Below are 20587 nucleotides of genomic sequence, written 5' to 3' on the forward strand. Positions count from 1 at the left end.
TCCGCCTTGGGTGTAGCGATAGCTTCAACCCATTTTGAGACATAGTCCACTGCCACAAGGATGTATTCATTTGTGAAAGAAGAAGGCAATGGTCCAACAAAATCTATGCCCCAGCAATCGAACACCTCAACTTCCTGCATATTTTATAAGGGCATATCATGCTTCCTTGTGATTCCCTCGGCCCTCTGACAACTATCACACTGCTTGGCATGACTGTGGGCATCTTTAAAGAGTGTTGGCCAGTAAAAACTAGATTGAAGGACCTTGGTAGCTGTTCTTTCTCCATTGAAGTGCCCTCCATAAGGAGAGTTGTGACAGTGCCACAAAATACTCTTGGCCTCCTCTCTAGAAACACACCTCCTCAGTAGGTCGTCTGATCCAATCTTGAACGAGTGAGGGTCATCCCATACATAGTAGGTAGCATCACGGAGGAATTTCTTTTTCTGGTGCCATGTGAAATCTTCAGGTATGACTCCAACTGCCTTGAAATTTGCTAGGTCAGCAAACCAAGGCCACTCTTGCACCATAAACAGTTTTTCATCAGGGAACTCCTCCAGGATCTCCCTCTTCTTCATGGTCACCTCATCATTTACAAGCCTTGAGAGGTGGTCAGCAACCAGATTTTCCTTGCCACTCTTGTCTTTGATCTCCAAATCAAATTCTTGAAGGAGAAGAATTTAGCTAATGAGTATTGGCTTGGAATCCCAATTGGTGAGTAAATACTTAATGGCTGGATGATCTGTGAACACAACCACTTTGGAACCAATCAGATAGGACCGAAAATTTTCCAATGCAAACATTATGGCTAGCAACTCTTTTTCAGTAGTGGCATAATTAATTTGTGCCTCATTTAAAACCTTGCTAGCATAGTGAATAGCATGAAAAGTTTTAGCCCTCCTTTGGCCTAAGACTTCCCTAACTGCATAATCACTAGCATCACACATGAGTTCAAAATCAAGTTTCCAATCCGGTGCAGTGATTATGGGTGCAGAGGTGAGTCTAGCCTTCAAAGCTTCAAAAGCTTTCAAACAAGAATCATTAAAACAGAAGGGAGTGTCTTTGTTTAGGAGATTACTTAGGGGTCTGGCTATCATTGAAAAGTCTTTAATAAATCTCCTATAAAAGCCAGCATGCCCCAAGAAACTCCTAATACCTTTGACATTAATGGGTGGAGGGAGTTTTTCAATTACCTCCACTTTGGCTGGGTCAACTTCAATGCCCTTGTGAGAGATTTTTTTCCCCAAGACTATCCCCTCGGTCACCATGAAATGACATTTCTCCCAGTTGAGGATAAGCTTGGTCTCCAAGCATCTTCTAAGCACCACTTCAAGATTGGCTAGGCACTCATCAAATGAAGACCCGAACACAGAGAAGTCGTCCATGAAAACCTCAATGCTCTTCTCCACTAGGTCAGAGAATATAGCAAGCATGCATCTCTGAAATGTTGCAGGAGCATTGCACAATCCAAATGGCATCTTCTGATAAGCGAAGACACCAAAAGGACACGTGAAAGCCATTTTCTCTTGATCTTCCGGATCCACCACAATCTGATTATAGCCTGAATACCCATCAAGAAAGCAATAATAAGCTTGGCCAGCTAATCTCTCAAGCATCTGATCCATGAATGGGAGTGGAAAATGATCCTTCCTTGTAGCCTTGTTGAGCTTTCGATAATCAATGCACATTCTCTACCCCGTGACCGTCCTAGAAGGAATCAACTCATTCTTCTCATTTTGAATCACTGTCATGCCACCCTTCTTTGGAACCACTTGTACAAGGCTCACCCATGCACTATCATAAATAGGGTAGATCATACCGGCATCCAACAACTTCATCACTTCCTTCTTCACTACCTCCTTCATCACAGGATTAAGCCTCCTTTGTGGTTGAGCAACCGGTTTGTACTCATCCTCCATAAATATCTTATGCATGCAATAAGCTAGGCTAATTTCCCTTGAGATCAGAAATAGACCAACCAATTTCCCCTTGATAGAACTTCAATACTTTCACAAGCCTTTCCTCCTCCAATGTGGATAAGGAACTACTTATGATGAACGGTTTGCTTCCACCTACTTCTAGAAATACATACTTGAGATGAGAAGGAAGTATTTTTAATTCAAGTTTAGGGGTATTCACCTCCCCTTCCTCTTTCAAATCTTCTATACGCACAGAATTAGGTGTCACCTCCTTATATGAGTCAAGGCTCTTCAAACATGCCTCTATCTCTCTATCTTCTTCTTCATGGAGGTATTCTACCATATTGATTAAAACTTTCTCCAAAGGAGTAGAAAAAGAGACATGCTTCCTGGTATTTTCAACAAGGCCATCAATTACATCGACCCGGAAACAACTGCTCTTGTCCTTGGGATAGTGCATGGCATCAAAAACATCAAAGTTGACTTCTTCATCATTCACTCTCACCTTAAGCTTCCCATCATCCACATCAATTAGAACTCTTGCAATTTTCATGAATGGTCGGCCAAGAATGAGAGGTACATCAATGTCCTCTTCAATATCCATCACCACAAAATCAGCGGGAAATAAGAAACGGTCCACCTTCACCAGAACATCCTCCACTATGCCATGAGGATACTTCACCGATCGATCAGCCAACTGCAGGGTCATGCGAGTGGGCTTCACCTCCAAATCACCAATCCTCTGAAGCATAGATAAGGGCATGAGATTGATGCTAGCCCCCAAATCAAGCAAAGCCTTCCCAATAGCTAAACTCCCAATAGTGATTGGAAGAGTGAAACTACCAGGGTCCTTGGATTTAGTTGGCAACATCTTCTGAATAATGGCACTACATCTCGCCTCCAATGTAATGGTCTCCTCTTCAAAATATTTCCTCTTTTTAGTGAGGAGCTCCTTCATGAACTTGGCATAAGTAGGCATTTGTTCTAATGCCTCGGAGAACGGAATGTTAATTTGCAAGGTCTTGAAAATCTCCAAGAACCGAGCATATTGCCTCTCCTTATCTCTTCTTGAAGGGACATGAGGATATGGAAGACTCTTGGTGGGTGGCACCTTTACAATACTCATCTCCTCCATGGGTGCTTTCTTCTTCTCTCCACTAACTCCTTCTTTCTCTTTTTTCGATTTCTTTCTTTTTCTCACTCTTTTTGTCATTTTCTTTTTTCATTTTATTCTCTTCAACCATCTCACTTCCTTCACTCCTTCTCCATACTCTTGGGCCCTCTATGATGATTTCTTCATCAACACTAGCATCATCTTCCACACTCATGTCATTTTTTTCTTCTCTCTCATTCTTCTTCTCACTCTCCTTCACCACAAATTCCCTACCACTCCTTGTAGATACTACATTCAAGTTCCCCTTCGGGTTTTGCTCGGTGTTAGCTGAGAAAGAACCTTTTTGCTGCTCTACTAGCTATTTTGCTATTTTCCCCACCTGTATCTCAAGATTTTTAATTGAAGCATCAGTGTTCTTTAGGTTGGACATAGACAATTGCATGAATTTTTACAGTGTGTCTTCCAACTTGGTGGTTCTCTCATATAAAGGTGGGTGTTGGTGTTGATGTGGAGGTCGGCTACTTGATGGAGCATTCATATCCTACTTTTTTCCACCGTAATTATTTCTCTACCCCTGATTTGAGTTTTGAGGATAATTTTGGGGATAGGGGTGTTGAGAGAAATTTTGCCGCCCTTGATTCCCCATATAATTCACTTATTCACCTTGGGAACTACGTGGTTCGGCACAATAACCATTAGGGTGGTCACTTCCACAAAAATTACATGATAACACTTGTTGCATAGGAGGGGCATTAGCTTGCATAGCTTGAAGTTGTTGAGGTAACATAGCCATATGCTGATTCAGTGCTTCAATTTGTTGAGAAAGCAACTTGTTTTGAGCTAACACTGCATCTTGAGTACTCAACTCCAAAACTCCCCTCTTGTGTGAAGAGCTTCTACCATGCTGGCTCCTAAAATCTGTGGAGGCCATAGACTTAATGATGGTGATAGCCGCTTCGGCGGTTCTGAACATAACTGACCCTCCAAAAGAAGCATCTAGTATCATCTTGGTTTGAGGTTGTAACCCATTTCAGAAAGTTTGAACTTGCAACTCCACCTCAAAACCATGATTAGGGCATCTCCTCAACAGTTATTTGTACCTCTCCCATGCTTCACATAATGGCTCATCCGCACCTTGAGCAAAAGTAGAAATAGTAGTTCTGGCCTCAGTGTTCTTGAAGGGGGAAAGAACGTGGCTAAGAATTTAGTCTCCACATCCCTCCAAGTGGTTAGGCTTTGGTTTGGCTGAGAATGAAGCCAAGCCTTAGCCTTCCCATTCAGGGAGAACGGAAACAACCTCATGAACAATGCCTCTTCATCAGCCCCTGAAATTCCAACTGAACCACACAACTCATAGAAAGTGTAGAGATGAGTATGTGGGTCTTCATGATCCAGGCCAGAAAATTGATGAGAGCTAATGAGCTGTAGGAGTGCGGGCTTCATTTCTGCTAGTCTCTCATTCATTGTGGGCCTCACTATCGCAACCCCAAAATTTTCGATCTCGCGACCTATGGTTTAAACATCCTTTTAAAGATCTCATCAATTAAGGAATGCCCGGACACCAGACTAATCCTTAATTAATGGTTTTGAAAATAGATTCTATGGAGTCGCCACCAATGTTTTACTCAAAACATTGGAAAAAGAAAAGGTTTTTTAAAGTCCAATAATGGCCTTGATAACCAGAATTGGGTTCGGGGGTCGGTTACGTGTAGGGAAGGTATTAATTACCCCTACAACGCCCTCAATCGGTACCCTATGATGAAGTTAATGTGATAAGAAATAATAAATTAAATATTAGATCCCCTTTATGAATTACTATTTACATGCTTGAAATTTAAATTACACGGTTGACCCTAAAACGTCTACATGATTGCTCTTGTTATAACAAAAAATAAGAAGTAAAAGAAAGAGAAGAAGATTAAATGAAATACCTCGTGGCAAGCTTTGTTAGATCTTCAAATATGAAAAATATAGGTGCTTTGTGGCAACCTTTCACACTACAATGCCTCACAAAATCTCAAGAAATACAAAAGAGAGGGGGAGAGAGAAAAGGAGAGAAATTTCATGCTCTAAGGAGTCTGGACGAAATTTTGGAGTCCCTCAGAAATGTGCCCAAGCTGTCTATTTATAGGCTTCAGACAGGGTCCAGAACGGCCCGTTCCGAAATCGGAACGGCCCGTTCTGGATCTGGCCGTTACGTGTTAATTTAGTGTATTGGAACGGGCCGTTCTGAAATCGGAATGGCCCGTTCCAGAGGCGAGTTTAACACATAAATGCCATTCTGGAACGGCCTATTCCGAATTAAGGATTTAAGCCTTTTTTGTTATTTGGAACGGCCCGTTCCAAATGTATGTTTTAGCCTTTTTTAAAGAGCCTGGAACGGCCCGTTCCAACTTTGGAATGGCCCGTTCCGATTTTGGAACGGCCCATTCCAGTTTTGGAACAGCCCGTTCCGGGCTACTAAAACCAGCTTTTTTGGGCTTTTAGCCTTCTGATATCATGTCCTGTTATTTCCATGATTGGGAGATCCTTTTCTTGATAATAGACGTCCATTTCTTCGTTTGTATGCCCCCCGGACGAAATTGGGTGTCTACAGCTGCCCCTCTTTACTTGTCCTTTGGAATAGCTATGTGTTGTTTTTCCAAAGGTAAGTAAAGACGTAGACATTTCGTCCGGGTCTTCTCTTTGTCTCTTTGTGTGATGCTTCTACGTTGCTTCCCTTGGATAGGTGTATTTGCTCGTGTCCTCACCCTTTAGAGGAGTTGTGTACTCTATTGGGTAACAAGGTTGACAAACTGTACACCTAATCTTCAGTCTTTGAGTAGAAGCTCCATTGTTTTTCTTGTGATAGTGAGGTGAAAATTCAGATCTTCACTCTTGTTTTGACAATAGATACCTTCACATTGTTTCCTTCGGGTAGACGATGTTCCCTATATCCTTGCCCCATGGAGCAACTGAGTGTTGGATTGTATGCTCTATTAGGTGTCAAGGATGGTGAACCGAAACATCTAGGCTTCAAGATCCATGTGAATGCCCTATGTCGCTTGCTATGTCCAAATCTTCTCCTTTACTTCAGCAGTGTAGATGCCCCCACACCATTTCTTTCGGGTAGATGGTGTTTACCTGTATCCTTGTCCCTAAGAGCAACTGAGTGTTGGTTTATATGCTCTGTCGGGTGATAAGGATGGTAAACCGAAACATCTAGGCTTCTGGTCTTGATGTAGATGCTTCCTATTGCTTCTGCTTGTCTCATGGTAGTGTGTTTCTTTATTTGTGGCTTGTTAAAGAGGGAGTATATTCTGAGCTCAGCCTCTCCAAGCTGGATTGATATTTAGGGCTTCAGTCGACCCATTCTAAAGGTAGGTAACCCTCTTTGTTGTTGTAGTATTTTCATAGCCTCTCCAGGCCGTAGTATTTTCGTAGCCTTTGCAGGCCGTAGTATTTTCGTAGCCTCTGCAGGCCGTAGTATTTTTGTAGCCTCTGCAGGCCGTAGTATTTTTGTAGCCTCTGTAGGCCGTAGTATTTTCGTAGCCTCTCCAGGCCGTAGTATTTTCATAGCCTCTTCAAGCCATAGTATTTTCATAGCCTCTCCAGGCCGTAGTATTTTCATAGCCTCTCTAGGCCGTAGTATTTTCATAGCCTCTCCAGGCCGTCTGCTGGTGCTAACGATGTGATTGCCCCTTGACGAGGATTGTTGGTTAGTGGTGCCCTTGTGTTGGTAGGCAAAGGAGTAGATGGTTGACAGAGATTCTGGTGTTGCCCCTACCATGTGAGTATTGTGATGCCTCTCCAAGCGTCTGCTTGTGGTAGGTTTTTTTTTCTGAATTTCATTTTTTTGTTTAGCTTCAGCTCTTTTATGTTTGAAGCTTGCCTTTTTTGCTATTTTTTCTAAATGCTTCGGCTTTTTCAACATTTGTGAAGCTTGCCTTTTTCTGATATTATTTTTTCTTTTTTATTGTCATCATTGGTGGAGGGATCTATTCCCATGATGTTATTTGCTGGATCTTTATTGAGGAGTATTATTTTGGAAGCCACTCTTGGCTTTGGTAGGAAAACATTCCTGGTCTTGGCATTTTCATGAATCTTCCACCATTCGGTTGAGGAGTAGGGCGCGATGGCCTCTTCATGCTTATGGGTTTGCTTATTTGGTTGATTCTATTCCACTATGATATGTATTTGCTTACTGGGCACATAGAATCACTTGGGGTTGCCATTTGACACCGCTTCGACTCATGCTTGGCTATTGAGCTTTTATGAGTGCTTTGTCCTGATGAGTCTTTCTAACCCATAGCAAGTAGAATGCATGGATGCATGGATGCAATGAAAATGCAAGACAAGAATGATTCTTTTATTTATTTATTTTTTGTGCAATGCCCTTCCATATGCCCCTAACTCATATGCATGCGATGCAGTTTATGATCATGTGTTTATTCCTAAAGATGCAATTCATTTTTTTATGTCAAGAAATTAACCAGTACGCATTAAGGTTAATGTTGACGATTTCTTTCTATCCATGTCAATCTTGATTACTGTCGGGATATGTTCTTTTGAGCCCAAGCTTCAGTGGCTCCTTGACTATCCAGTCGATGTGTGGTCAAGCGTCTCTAACCTCTGTTTGAGGACATCTCGGCCTTCCCTCTGTGAGTATTCACTGTTCATTTTTCGTGTATCTTTTCAGTGCTATTTTAATGCCATAAGGGTCAAGAGAAAAGAAGGAAAGAATGCTATTATTATTATTATTTTTTTTTTCAAAAGGGTTGTTAGAAGGGATTTTTCAAAAAGGGTTTTTTAGAAGAAGGGCTGGCCAAGGTAGGCTTTGGTGTTTAGGGTTATTAAACAAAATGTATTTGTTGCAAGGAAGCTATCATTGTGTTTTAGCCTTTTTGGAAAGTGGAGTGATGACTTGGGGTCGCGCTCTGATTGAATGATTCACCTGAGCTATCTTTCGGTTTTCAACTCAAGTTGCTGCTTTAACGTCTTAACTTTTGCCTAGGTCACTCGGGATGTGTTTCCTAGCAGACATTTTTCTTTTGATCCTTACTTTTGCCTAGGTCACCCTTTTTGATTGTGGGCCCCATAATGGATCTTGCCCTAATTTTGCGCAGCCCTTTTAGTGGGTTTCTTGTCGGGCCTTCATTTTTGCAGCATTTGTGTGGGACGCCCTATTTTTATTGACCCCTAGTCATGTTTGGATTCTTGATTGTTCCTCTGTTATCCTTCCCATGCTATTATCGAGTAACATCTTTGTCGCAAATACATTTTGTTTATTGAGGGTTGATGGATGAGGCCTAGAGTGAATATTTAAAGGGAGAAGAGAAACGAAAGAGTGTTATGGCATTTAAAACAGTACTTTCAATTTACACGTGCCCCTTTAGCAAAGCTCGAAGGCCCGGGCATGCCCCGAGTTCGTGATTCATACACAGAGAGATAGACAAAGGTTGCCCCCTAGAGAGTCATGAATGATTTGATAATTTTCAAAAGAAAACCTTTCCACTTGCTTGAACATCGGTGTTTTGCATTTGGAGTGAAACCTTTGTGAATTCTTGTTTTCGAAGGGAATACTCGAGCCACCTTTCGATTCCAACTCAGATAGACATTTCTTATTTTTATATATCCGTACTTTTGCATAGGACGTATCCTATCAGGATTTTGATTTTGATTTTTTTTTTCACCCTAATTTTTGCCTAGGACGCCCTTTACAAGTTTTCATCCTAACGGGTTTTTGTATGCAATGTCTTTATTCTTAAATTAGGTTTTGTCTTGTAATACACTAAAAAGCAAGGATTCGTCCATTCTTGATCATTCCTCTTATCCCGGCAATTATTGTTTCTGCATGGGAAAGTCTCGATGTTTGAATCGTTAATTTGGGCGTGTGATGCCCCCAATTATTGATAAGTGTTCCCCGATTTGATGCATCAAGTTCGCATTTGATTACAGTAATTTCCATTATCCGGCTAACACGCACAAATTAGATTTCCCTTTTTGTTCTTATTTATTATTTACAAGGAAGGTGTGTTATCTATATGAAAGGTAAAGTAGGATGCAAAGACACATGAGATATTCAACGGATATCATTCTCATTGATTTTTGTTTAGAGAACATTCTTTGCATACTATTATGTGTGCCTTCCATTTCTAATGAATGTATGCTAATGCACTATCCTAGGAGATGCATGATATTTATTTCCTGCCTAAAATTTATCATGTTTTTGACTAAGGGTTATGATGCATGATTTTTTTGCTATATTTTTTGCTATATTTTTTGTTTTTGTTTTTTTTTTTTGAAATAAACTACCCTATATGATGCTTTAGAGTTAGGGTATATAGAAGGGAGTTAAATTTTCATCATATTTATTTTTATTAATATCTATTTGTTTGTAATTCTTATCCATTTAAAATAAATAAACACAAACAAATGCAACACACATATGCTTAAACAAATGTACACCCGCGAACAGTCAAGTTTAAATCCTTGGTCTGTGGTCCCTGCAAGAAAAGTGCATTGTATAGGAAAGTTCTAATCTCACTGGTCTTAAGGCCCCAAGGTGCCCCCATTATAGAGACATAGTATCTCTATTGCCGCCACCTGGCAAACTCTAAGGTCTGTCGCAGTATTTCGGGCTAGAGTAACCGGTTATCACCTTAAGTGTGATTTCTGACAAGGCTCGCAGGCTCCAAGGCCAAACTTGGGCCGGTCGTACGTCAACCACTCCCTATGTTTAATACCCTCATGCCCCCAGGTGTAGGAGGAACTATTGTGTGCAAAGGTTTGTGTACAATTTTATTTCAAACAGGTGCGGAATTTAAATAAGCAAACAGATATCAAAGCCAAACAGAGAAAACAAACAATGTAAAGGGAAAAAAATATTTAAATTATTATTTTTTATTTTATTAACTTCATCAATTAAATGGGCCTGACCCTCTTTAAACGTCTCTAGTGAAGTCGCCATCTGTCGCAACCCGAAAATTTCCGATCTCGCGACCTACGGTTTAAACATCCTTTTAAAGATCTCATCAATTAAGGGATGCCCGGACACCAGACTAATCCTTAATTAATGGTTTTGAAAATAGGTTCTATGGAGTCCCCACCAATGTTTTACTCAAAACATTGGAAAAAGAAAAGGTTTTCTAAAGTCCAATAATGGCCTTGATAACCAGAATTGGGTTCGGGGGTCGGTTACGTGTAGGGAAGGTATTAAGCACCCCTACAATGCCCTCAATCGGTACCCTATGATGAAGTTAATGTGATAAGAAATAATAAATTAAATATTAGATCCCCTTTATGAATTACTATTTACATGCTTGAAATTTAAATTACACGGTTGACCCTAAAATGTCTACATGATTGCTCTTGTTATAACAAAAAATAAGAAGTAAAAGAAAAAGAAGAAGATTAAATGAAATACCTCGTGGCAAGCTTTGTTAGATCTTCAAATATGAAAAATATAGGTGCTTTGTGGCAACCTTTCACACTACAATGCCACACAAAATCTCAAGAAATACAAAAGAGAGGGGGAGAGAGAAAAAGAGAGAAATTTCGTGCTCTTAAGGAGTCTGGACGAAATTATGGAGTCCCTCAGAAATGTGCCCAAGCTGTCTATTTATAGGCTTTAGATAGGGTCCAGAATGGCCCGTTCTGAAATCGAAACGGCTCATTCTGGATCTGGCCGTTACGTGTTAATTTAGTGTATTGGAACGGGCCGTTCTGAAATCGGAACGGCCCGTTCCAGAGGCGCGTTTAACACATAAATTCCATTCTGGAACGACCCGTTCCGAATTAAGGATTTAATCCTTTTTTGTTATTTGGAACGGCCCGTTCCAATTTGGGAACGGCCCGTTCCAAATGTATGTTTTAGCCTTTTTTAAAGAGCCTGGAACGGCCCATTCCAATTTTGGAACGGCCCGTTCCGATTTTGGAACGGCCCGTTCCAGTTTTGGAACAGCCCGTTCCGGGCTACTAAAACCAGCTTTTTTGGGCTTTTAGCCTTCTGATGTCATGTCCTGTTATTTCCATGATTGGGAGCTCCTTTTCTTGATAATAGACGTCCATTTCTTCGTTTGTATGCCCCCCGGACGAAATTGGGTGTCTACACTCACGATGCTAGAGAATTCTCTCGGGCTAGTGTAGGTGAAAGCATCACCTATAGTGTGCCTCCGGTTTGGATTTTCATTGTGAGCACCACCTTCACCTCCACCTTCCATAGTGAACTCAGGAATAGCAGAGACAAAAACTTCAGGAATATGAGTGGTTGGTTGGCCAACTGGATTTGCTCTACTCCTCCTTCTCCTCCTATTGCTATTATTCCTCCTTGTCGTGCGTTCAATCTCAAGATCATTCAACAACGTCTCAGAAGAAGTAGTGCCTATGGTTCGAATAGTACCTTGCATACAAGAGAAAATAGAAGACTAGAGTGCACAAGTCAGCTCAAAGAATTCATTGCTGAAATAAAAATAACAATAATAATAAAGGAACAAGTCACAAATAGCTATAAATACTAAATTGCCTTACTAATCCTTGGCAACGGCGCCAAAAACTTGTTAAGATTTCTGTTGAAACTACTTTTGTTATCATTGTAAATCATTTTAATTCTATCAACGGATTCAAACACGACAAGTATACCGGCCGTTCAAGTAGTAAATTATATCGTATCCACAGGAACTAGTAGGTAAAATAAGCATTTATTGACTATTTGTGACTAAAGAATGACTCTATTTTCATAGATTGTCATGCAATTCAAATAAAGGTTATGACTATTAGAATGTTAAACTATAAAACTATTTGTTTTGTGTGTGGAAATGGTAGAAATGGTATTATGGTTTTTGTAAGATTGTTGGGCCAGATATCACCGAACTACACACTGATGAATCTTTAATCTCTTGTTACATTCATTGCTTAGTCAACCCATAAGTTTACTCAAACCTAATCCCTTAGAGCAAGAGCCTAGGTGCGGATATTGAATATCAATTCCTTGAGCATCCAATACCTACACCCGCATTACGGGTTAGGGTTTAAGACTACTAATGGGCCAAGCTCCATTCCTAGATACATTTCCCACTAGGCATTTGTTTCAGAGCTAGTTCAAAAGGATATTTTCTAATACGCAATGGACTCTATATCAAGCAAAGGAGAATCAATCCAAAGCAAGCATTAAGAATAAAAACATACACAACAATGAATGGAACAACATATATATATATATATATCATCAAAAACGTAAAGATTACATAAGAGTATCGTTGGTTACATCTAACCCCACAAAATAATGGGTAGAACCGCTCAAAACAATGAGGGTGAAACAAAAATAGAGATGGAAGAGAGATGGAAGAACCGAAGGAAAGACCCACACACGAATGGTCCCAAGCACCGGGAATCCCTTCCTCATCTCCTAGAGTCTTGATCAAATATGAGCTGGGTGAGTCAGGTTAGGGTTACCACGCCTGGCACATTATACTTTGCGCCCGACGCAGGGCCTTCCAGAGATTTTAGTTACTCTCTGCCTTAAGACACGCTTGGCATAATTACTTTTAAGCCGGGTGCGATGTCTTACAGAGAGTTTGAGGTGCTCTCTGTCTCGAGCACGCCCGGCACACCTTCTTGCACCCGGCGCAGTTATGAATCACATAGGTGTGACTCTCTATTTTGCTTAAGCCCGGCACTGGTAGTCTTGCACCTAGTGCAGGTACTCTTCTCCTGCTCCTTAGCTCCTTTAATTTCCAACCCAATGGGTCTTCAACTTTCAACTCTTCACTCAATACCTGCACAAAAAATGAGGTGTATCAAGGTATTGTTAGATGGGATTAGGTTAGTTATATCTGCACAAAAATTGAACCAAAAAGAGAACAATCATCTTGCAAGAGTGCCTTGGATGAGTGAAATTGTTCAATAAGTCCTATCTAAAAAGAGTATAATTGAGACTTAACAGTGATACGGGTTAATTACCTCACTCATCCCACACTATGTCAAGGGCACGCCGTCCTTGTAGCATCACTTACCCAAGGGTCGTCTCATCCCTAGTCATATGTGTGAGGAACCATAATCACATTCACAATCCACACAAATCTTACAATTAACCCTATACCAAGGCCACGCCACATCTGACATAAGTGATACGTGTTAATTGCCTCACTCATCCCACACTATGCCAGGGGCACGCCATCCCTGTAGCATCACTTACCCAAGGGTCGTCTCATCCTGGTCATATGTGTGAGGAACCACAATCATATCACATCAACATCTAATTTCATGTCAACATACTCACGTCATGTTATCAATTCAATATTAAAATAGTATATATAATGTACACATTTGTACGGAGGCAGCACACCACATTCCATATCTAGATCATCAATTTTACCAAATAATGTAACAATAATATTTATAAATTAATATAAAACCTAATAGAATCATCAATTTAGTATAATCTTAACTCAAATAGTAAAATCCCCCAATTTTTCCAAAACATAACTCAAGGCACTTTTCTACAATTTTGTTCTCTCTCCCAAATCATCATTTTTGCAAATTAAATATATATTTCTAATCCTCAATACATACAAAATCTAATGGGATCATCAATTCCTCAACAGAAACAATTATAAAAATACCCATAATTCTAAGGGACTCTTTCTCTACTCAATTCTCTCATGTAACTCTACATACAAATAATCCCATTTTCCCCCGTACCTCAATAAGTAGTAGCTGAAATTAAAATAGAGATCTCCTTGGTCTCCTCCTCTGAGTGCCCCTCGGTCTTCAGAGAGTGTAGAAGGAAAAGAAGAGAATGTAGAAGAAAGAAGCCAGAACTGAAAAGTGTGATTTTTGGGAGTGCTAGAGCGCTCTATTTATAGGCATCAGGAGTGGCCAGAATGGCCCGTTTCAAATCTGGAACGGCCCGTTCTGGACTCCTTGTCATGCGTAAAATTTTACATCCAGAACGACCCGTTCTCAAACTAGAATGACCCGTTCTGGGGTTGCATTTAACCCACAACGGCCATATTTGGAACGGCCCGTTCTTAAACCAGAACGCCCCGTTTCCAACTAGGGTTACAAGCCTTTTTGGTTATTTGGAACGCTCGGTTCCAATATGGGAACGCCCCGTTCCCAACTAAGATTTGTAGGCACTTTTAGTATTTTGGAACAGCCCGTTCCAATATGGGAATGACCCGTTCTGAGATACTAAATCACCCCCATTTTAGTAGTTTGGAACGGCCCGTTCCAATTTGAGAATGGCCCATTCTAGGCTACTAAATTACCCCTATTGGGCTTTGGGCCCTCGTACAATCTGTGAAAATTGGGCTATTACAATTCTCCCCTCCTTTTAGAAATTTCATCCCTGAAATTCACCTGAAAACAGAAATCGGTAGGCTCCTCGCATCTTGCTTTCTAATTCCCATGCAACCTCACTACCTTATTGATGTACAACTCTAACAATCTCACCAAGGAATGTCTATTATCAATAAAGGTAAGGCAAGTAAACTTGGTGAGTCTATCCACTATAACTCAAAAAGAATCAAATTTTGTAATCATCTTAGGCAAGCCTACAACCAAGGTTTATCTACACACCATCTCACTTCCAAAATGGGACGTCTAAAGGCTGCAAAAGTCCTAAAGACTTCTAGCATGCTAAACACGAGTACACAAATTCCTCTACTCCTCTCTTCACCTTAGGTCACTACGCTTTCGCTGCGCCACTATGATACATCTTAGTAGCTCCTAAATGAATGCTAAGAGTACTCTTATGTCCTTCCTCTAAGATCATCTTCCTTAATTCGGGGTTACTAAGCACCCAAGTTTTATTCCTGCACCTCAAAACAATGTCGATTCCTAGTTAGAAGAGGTTATCTATACTTCTACCAATCTTCTCCACTTGGTTCACTAAAAAAGGATCTGACTCCTAGGCTTCTCTAATCTCATCCATTAATTCACTAGTCACTTTCGACATACCTAATCCAATGCTCTAAAGGGTGAGCTCACACATCACGCTTAAGTCTCTAAATTCTTCTATCAGATCCAACCTTTAAATCATCAAAGATGATAGGTGATTGGTCATCCTAATCAAGGCATCTGCCACAATATTAGTTTTACTTCTATGATCCTCTCCAAAGATCAAGCACCTAAGCGTAAGTTCACTAGGTATACATACCAGATCTCTAATTTCACCACTCCATCTACACCCAAGTCAAACTCTTATCCATCACCTTATCTTATAGCCTCACGTTTTACCACCAAAAATGAATAATCTAAATGTGCTTTTCCAATTCCCTTTGACAATCCATTAGTTACTCGAGTCATACCTAGTTTCACACTACTAGGAGTAATCTCACAAGTCAAACTTAAATCCTTAGACCGAGCCAAAAGGTCCATTGTTCTAATCTTAAGGGAAGTTAACTGTAGAGGCTTCCTACTCAAAGCATCGACCACCACATTGGCTTTACCCAAATAACAATTAAGATCAAAATCTTATTCCTTAAGAAATTCCAACTATCTCTTTTGTCTCATATTCAACTTCTTTGGTTAAAAGATATTTAAGACTCTTATGATTACTAAATACCTCAAGCTTAGAATCATATAGGTAGTGTCTCCAAATCTTAGTGTAAATATCACAATCGCTCACTCAATGTTATGGGTAAGGTAATTCCTCTCATGAATTTTCAATTTCAAGAAACATAAGCTACTATCTTTCCTTCTTGCATCAACACTCCACCCAATCCCATCTTAGAAGCATCACTATATACCACAAAAGTCTTACTACAATCCGGTAGTATTGACACTAGTCAATCTTTCCTTAAGAGTTTGGAACCTACTCTCACATTTGCCATCCTTCACAAGGCAACTCTTTCCTAGTCAATCTAGTCAAAGGTAATGCTATCTTAGAAATTTATTCAATAAATCTCCTATAATAATAAGCTAATCCAAGAAAACTCATAATCTCACTAACTGACTTGGGTATCTCCCACTTAAGCACGACTGCTACCTTCAGTAGATTTACGTTATACCTCTGCTAGAAATTATAGGGCCTAGAAAACTCACCTCATACAATCAAAAATCACACTTAGATAAATTAGCGTAAAGCTTTCTTGGATACATCTTCATCCTCATCTCCAATATGATGATATCACACCCTAAGGTCAATCTTACTAAACACATAAACACTGCTAATTGATCCATAAGGTCATCTATCCTCATATCAACATACATGCATATCAAATCATATTAGAATACCTACTTTAAACCTTCATATATACCATCCCTGAGCATGTACGAATGAATCACCGTTTACACCATATAACATGTACATGAACCAACCTTACCACATAGTATCATACCATCTTAACAACCTCTCAATGAAAACACCTCAGAACATCATATCCAAATCAATTTCTATCCTTGCTATGCCTAACAACTCAAAAACATCATGACAGCATATACCTCCCTTCAACAACTGTCAAAGAAAATGACACACATAGAGTTATACTCATCCAAATGATCTCAAAACTATCTCAAAAGAAAGCTAAGAGAATAAGCTATAACTCTTATGAAGACATAAGATTCTAAAAAGATCATCTTTTTAGCTAAAAATTCAAAAACCACAACAAGTATATTCAGCGCTTACAACTAGATTTCTGATCACCAAAGTAGTTATAACTGAAGTTGTAGACCTCCATTTTACCTGATTCCAGTTCCATTAGAAAGATAACATCCAAGGTTACAACTTTCATGCAGACCACAAAATCTAATTCTGTCAATATAACACTTGTACTGGCACAATAAAATTGTAGTGAAAACATCCCCTACACCAGACAACAATAGTGTATCAACATCTAAGGCCACGAAAATACCTCAATCCTTCCAAAATCACACCTCAAATTCATATCCAAGCTTCCCACTGAAACCCTAAACCAAAACAACTCACATATTCATCACAAAAGACTTAGAAAATAAAACTCACATGCTACCTAAACCATAAAAGGTTAACATGCAAGCACCAACTCCAGAAATCATCAACACTTCAATCTCTCCTTAAGAATATCAAAAAATACAACCTCCTTTGATTCAATCGCTACAACTATAGATTTCAGAAGCTCCGTCAACCATAAACTCTCAATACACTTGACGAATCAATGTCTCACCCACATCCAAGATTCTAATAGTTTCTAGTTGGTTAGCACAAGGCTTCGTCCACTACTACTGATACATATGCTCGCAACACGAGCGATACCACTCAACCACTACTTCTTACATAAGCAAGAAGTATCAAAACAAATAAACAATCATGAATAGCATCAACTAAGCTATATCATGTCTTTTAGCCAAATTCTGAGAAAACAATGTAAAAGTAAGCACAACACTAACAACACAAGGGAAACATCAACATCATCATCATTATCCTCATCATAAAGAAAAACATTGTTAGAGTACACACAATTAAATAACAACAAACATAATCAATCATCATACTAGCATATCAATAAGTTCCACAATCAATTCATTCCATCATTCATCTACCAAATAATCATAGTAGACTCATAACTCACGGCCGATTGGATCGACCTGCTCTGATACCACTAAATGTGACACCCATAATACCCCAACACATATATTATAATAATGTAAATAGATTAAGGAAATAAATTTTTAACATCGGTAAAAGGGTTCACATAAAAACCTTTATAAATATTCTTCAATATCCAAGACAATTGAAAATAGAAAAATTAGAAAATAAAACATAAGAGTTTACAAATTATTTTTTAAATAACAAGTACAACTCCAAATCCATATAAAAATTCATGGCCTAGAAAACCTCTACCCCAATGTCATAATATCATAGCATACCCATAATTCAATCGTTGGCATTCTAGATGTCACTCATAGTCGATCTTCTTCACCTAAAACATCCACAATTGCACGGTGAGAAAAGAAAACATTTATATTTAAAGTACATAATATATCCAAATTAATGAAAATAATTGGATTAAAATATTTTATTAATTACTAATAATTATTACATACACGATAGACAGTTTCAAAATTATACAATAATAGTTTAATGTAATACGTAATCCTTTTCAAATTCAATTATTATATATATTTTTATTAATATTCAATGATTATATTTTGTAATAAATATATAATTTCGTAAAAAAATTGAACTTAAATTTCTGTCGTTCAATGATAAATTAAAAATATGCTAAATTAATAATTAAAAAAATGAGGGATGAGTAAGTTTCTGTAATTATAAATGTATTTTGATAACATTATAATAATATATCACAATGAAAAAAGAATATTTATGCGTAATCAATTATATTTGTTTTCAATGAGTAAATTTTTTTTTAAAAGGTTATTAATAATAAGTATTTGTCCGTAGTTAATTATCAGTTTAATCATAAAATAAGAATATATTACTAAATATTATTGTCAAAGTCACTCAAAATCTTTCTTTATATAAAAATAAAATACAACAATATAAATATATTACATGAAAAAATATATCAAAATTGAAAGAAAAAGTTAGTAATAAATTGTTACTAAATATAGATTAAAAAAATAAATGTATAAAAAAAATATCAAAAGAAAAGCAAAAGAATCAATATATCAAAATAAATGAAAATAATTAGATTAAAATATTTTAATAATTTCTAATAATTATTATAATTTTGTAATAGTATAAAATAAGTTGCTACTAAATATAAATAAAAAAATATAAATATAAATAAAATATCAAAATGAAAGGAAAAAATTAATATATATCAAAATTAATCAAAAAGTTAGATTAAAATATTTTATTAATTACTATTAATTATTACTTACATGATAGATAGTTTCAAAATTATACAATAATAATTTAATGTAATATGTAGTAATTTTCAAATTCGATGATTATATTTTGTAATAAATAAATAATTTTGTAAAAAAATAAACTTAAATTTCTTACATTTAATGATAAATTAAGACTATGCTAAATTACTAATTAAAAAAATTGAGAAATGAGTAAGTTTCTGTAATAATAAATGTATTTTGATAATATCATGATAATATATTATACACAAAAAGAAGAGAATATTTATACATAATTAATTATATCCGTTTTCAATGGAAAAATAAACGTTAAGGACTTTTATTTACAATTATATGTGTAATCATTTCAAATATTTGAAAAATTTATTAATAATAAATATTTGTCCGTAATTAATTATCAGTTTAATGATAAAATAAAAATATATTACTAAATATTATCGTAAAATCTCTCTCAATTTATTGTCATGATTATCCGTAGAAATAAAATTTGGTATAGTAATGAATAAATGTATCTGACGTGGCTTAATTTAAATAATATGTTTTTATTATTTATTTTTCTCTATTTTAGAAAATGGATCAATAAACATGTATTGTTAGTGTAATTTTTTTTTGTATTCCTAATTAAAAAATTATTTTTTATGTAATTATTATAATAATCAATAAATTTATCATATATCTTACTTTGTAATTTGTCAATAGTGTAAAAATATTTTATATTAATAAAGTATATATTATTTATTCTTTTAAAAATTCGTATCTTTAATTTATTTTTCTTTAATAAAATTAAATTTTATTTCCAATTATAAAAAAAGTTTTGTTATAGTTTTAAAATTTACATTTTTTTATCATTATTTATAAATAACATCACTTTTCACTTATATATATATATATATGTATATATATATATATAGAGGAGGGTTACACCGCTGAATAACTTTATATTAGATGTGAATTTTGAAAATATAACCGTTAGATTGAAAGTTCATATCTCTTAGATCATATATATCAAATTTTATATTAATCTAAGATAATTTGATACTTCATTCTTATAAAACAAAATTGACGTAATATATACATTTCAAAATATACTAAAATATAAGTACTTTGATTACCTTCAAGTTGTTGTTTAATTTTAACAAAATTTGACATATATGATCCAAGAGATATAAACTTTTAATCTAATGGTTGGATTTTCAAAATTCACATTTAATATAAAGTTATTAAGCGGTGTAACACTTAGTAAAAGTTACACCGGTGTCATTTGAACCCTCCTCATATATATATATATATATATGTATATATATATATATGTATATATATATATATATATATATATATTCATATTTAAATTTTAAACTTTTACTTGATTTTCAAAATACTCATGTGCTATACAGGATGTTAATAATAATAATAATAATAATAATAATAAACTGCATTAAACGTTAAAAAATCACTATTGAAAATAAGAGAACGCGACATAACAAAGAAGGTAAACGAATATTTGTATTAAATAAATTAAAAATTAATAAATTCATTTAAAGAACATTAAATGGTTATCAATTGTGTATGAATCATGATATTATTTATATGTAGGTGTAGATGTTTATGAACCCATTAGGAAGAATTGTGTCGAAGCAAAGTGTACATTATTTTAAGATCAAAGTAAAATGAAGCAGGCCATCATTGTAGTTTTCATCACTGTGATTGTTCTTTCTATTGGGATTGGTATGTTTTACTTTTGTATATATTCATGTTAGTTATT

General features: G+C 36.7%; 1 protein-coding gene and 1 non-coding gene across 2 annotated transcripts; one reads left to right on the forward strand and one right to left on the reverse strand.

The window, feature by feature from the left end:
- Nucleotides 1-1944: 1944 nt before the first annotated feature.
- Nucleotides 1945-3051, reverse strand: LOC109801988 (uncharacterized). Its single transcript, XM_083061459.1, has one exon. It carries the CDS (start codon nucleotides 3049-3051, stop codon nucleotides 1945-1947), a length of 1107 nt encoding a protein of 368 aa, XP_082917585.1.
- A 1040-nt stretch (nucleotides 3052-4091) lies between these two features.
- LOC114916710 (small nucleolar RNA R71) lies at nucleotides 4092-4197 on the forward strand. The gene has a single exon (XR_003805306.2). It is a non-coding gene; the product is annotated as a small nucleolar RNA R71 (small nucleolar RNA).
- Nucleotides 4198-20587: the final 16390 nt, after the last annotated feature.

Source organism: Cajanus cajan, chromosome 8 (genome assembly GCF_000230855.2).
Source record: "Cajanus cajan strain Asha chromosome 8, NIPB_CcT2T_4, whole genome shotgun sequence".
NCBI lineage: Eukaryota > Viridiplantae > Streptophyta > Magnoliopsida > Fabales > Fabaceae > Cajanus > Cajanus cajan.

Coding starts and splice junctions, on each gene's coding strand:
- LOC109801988 (XM_083061459.1), bottom strand. CDS start 3,051: ATGGAGGAGATGAGTATTGTAAAGGTGCCACCCACCAAGAGTCTTCCA.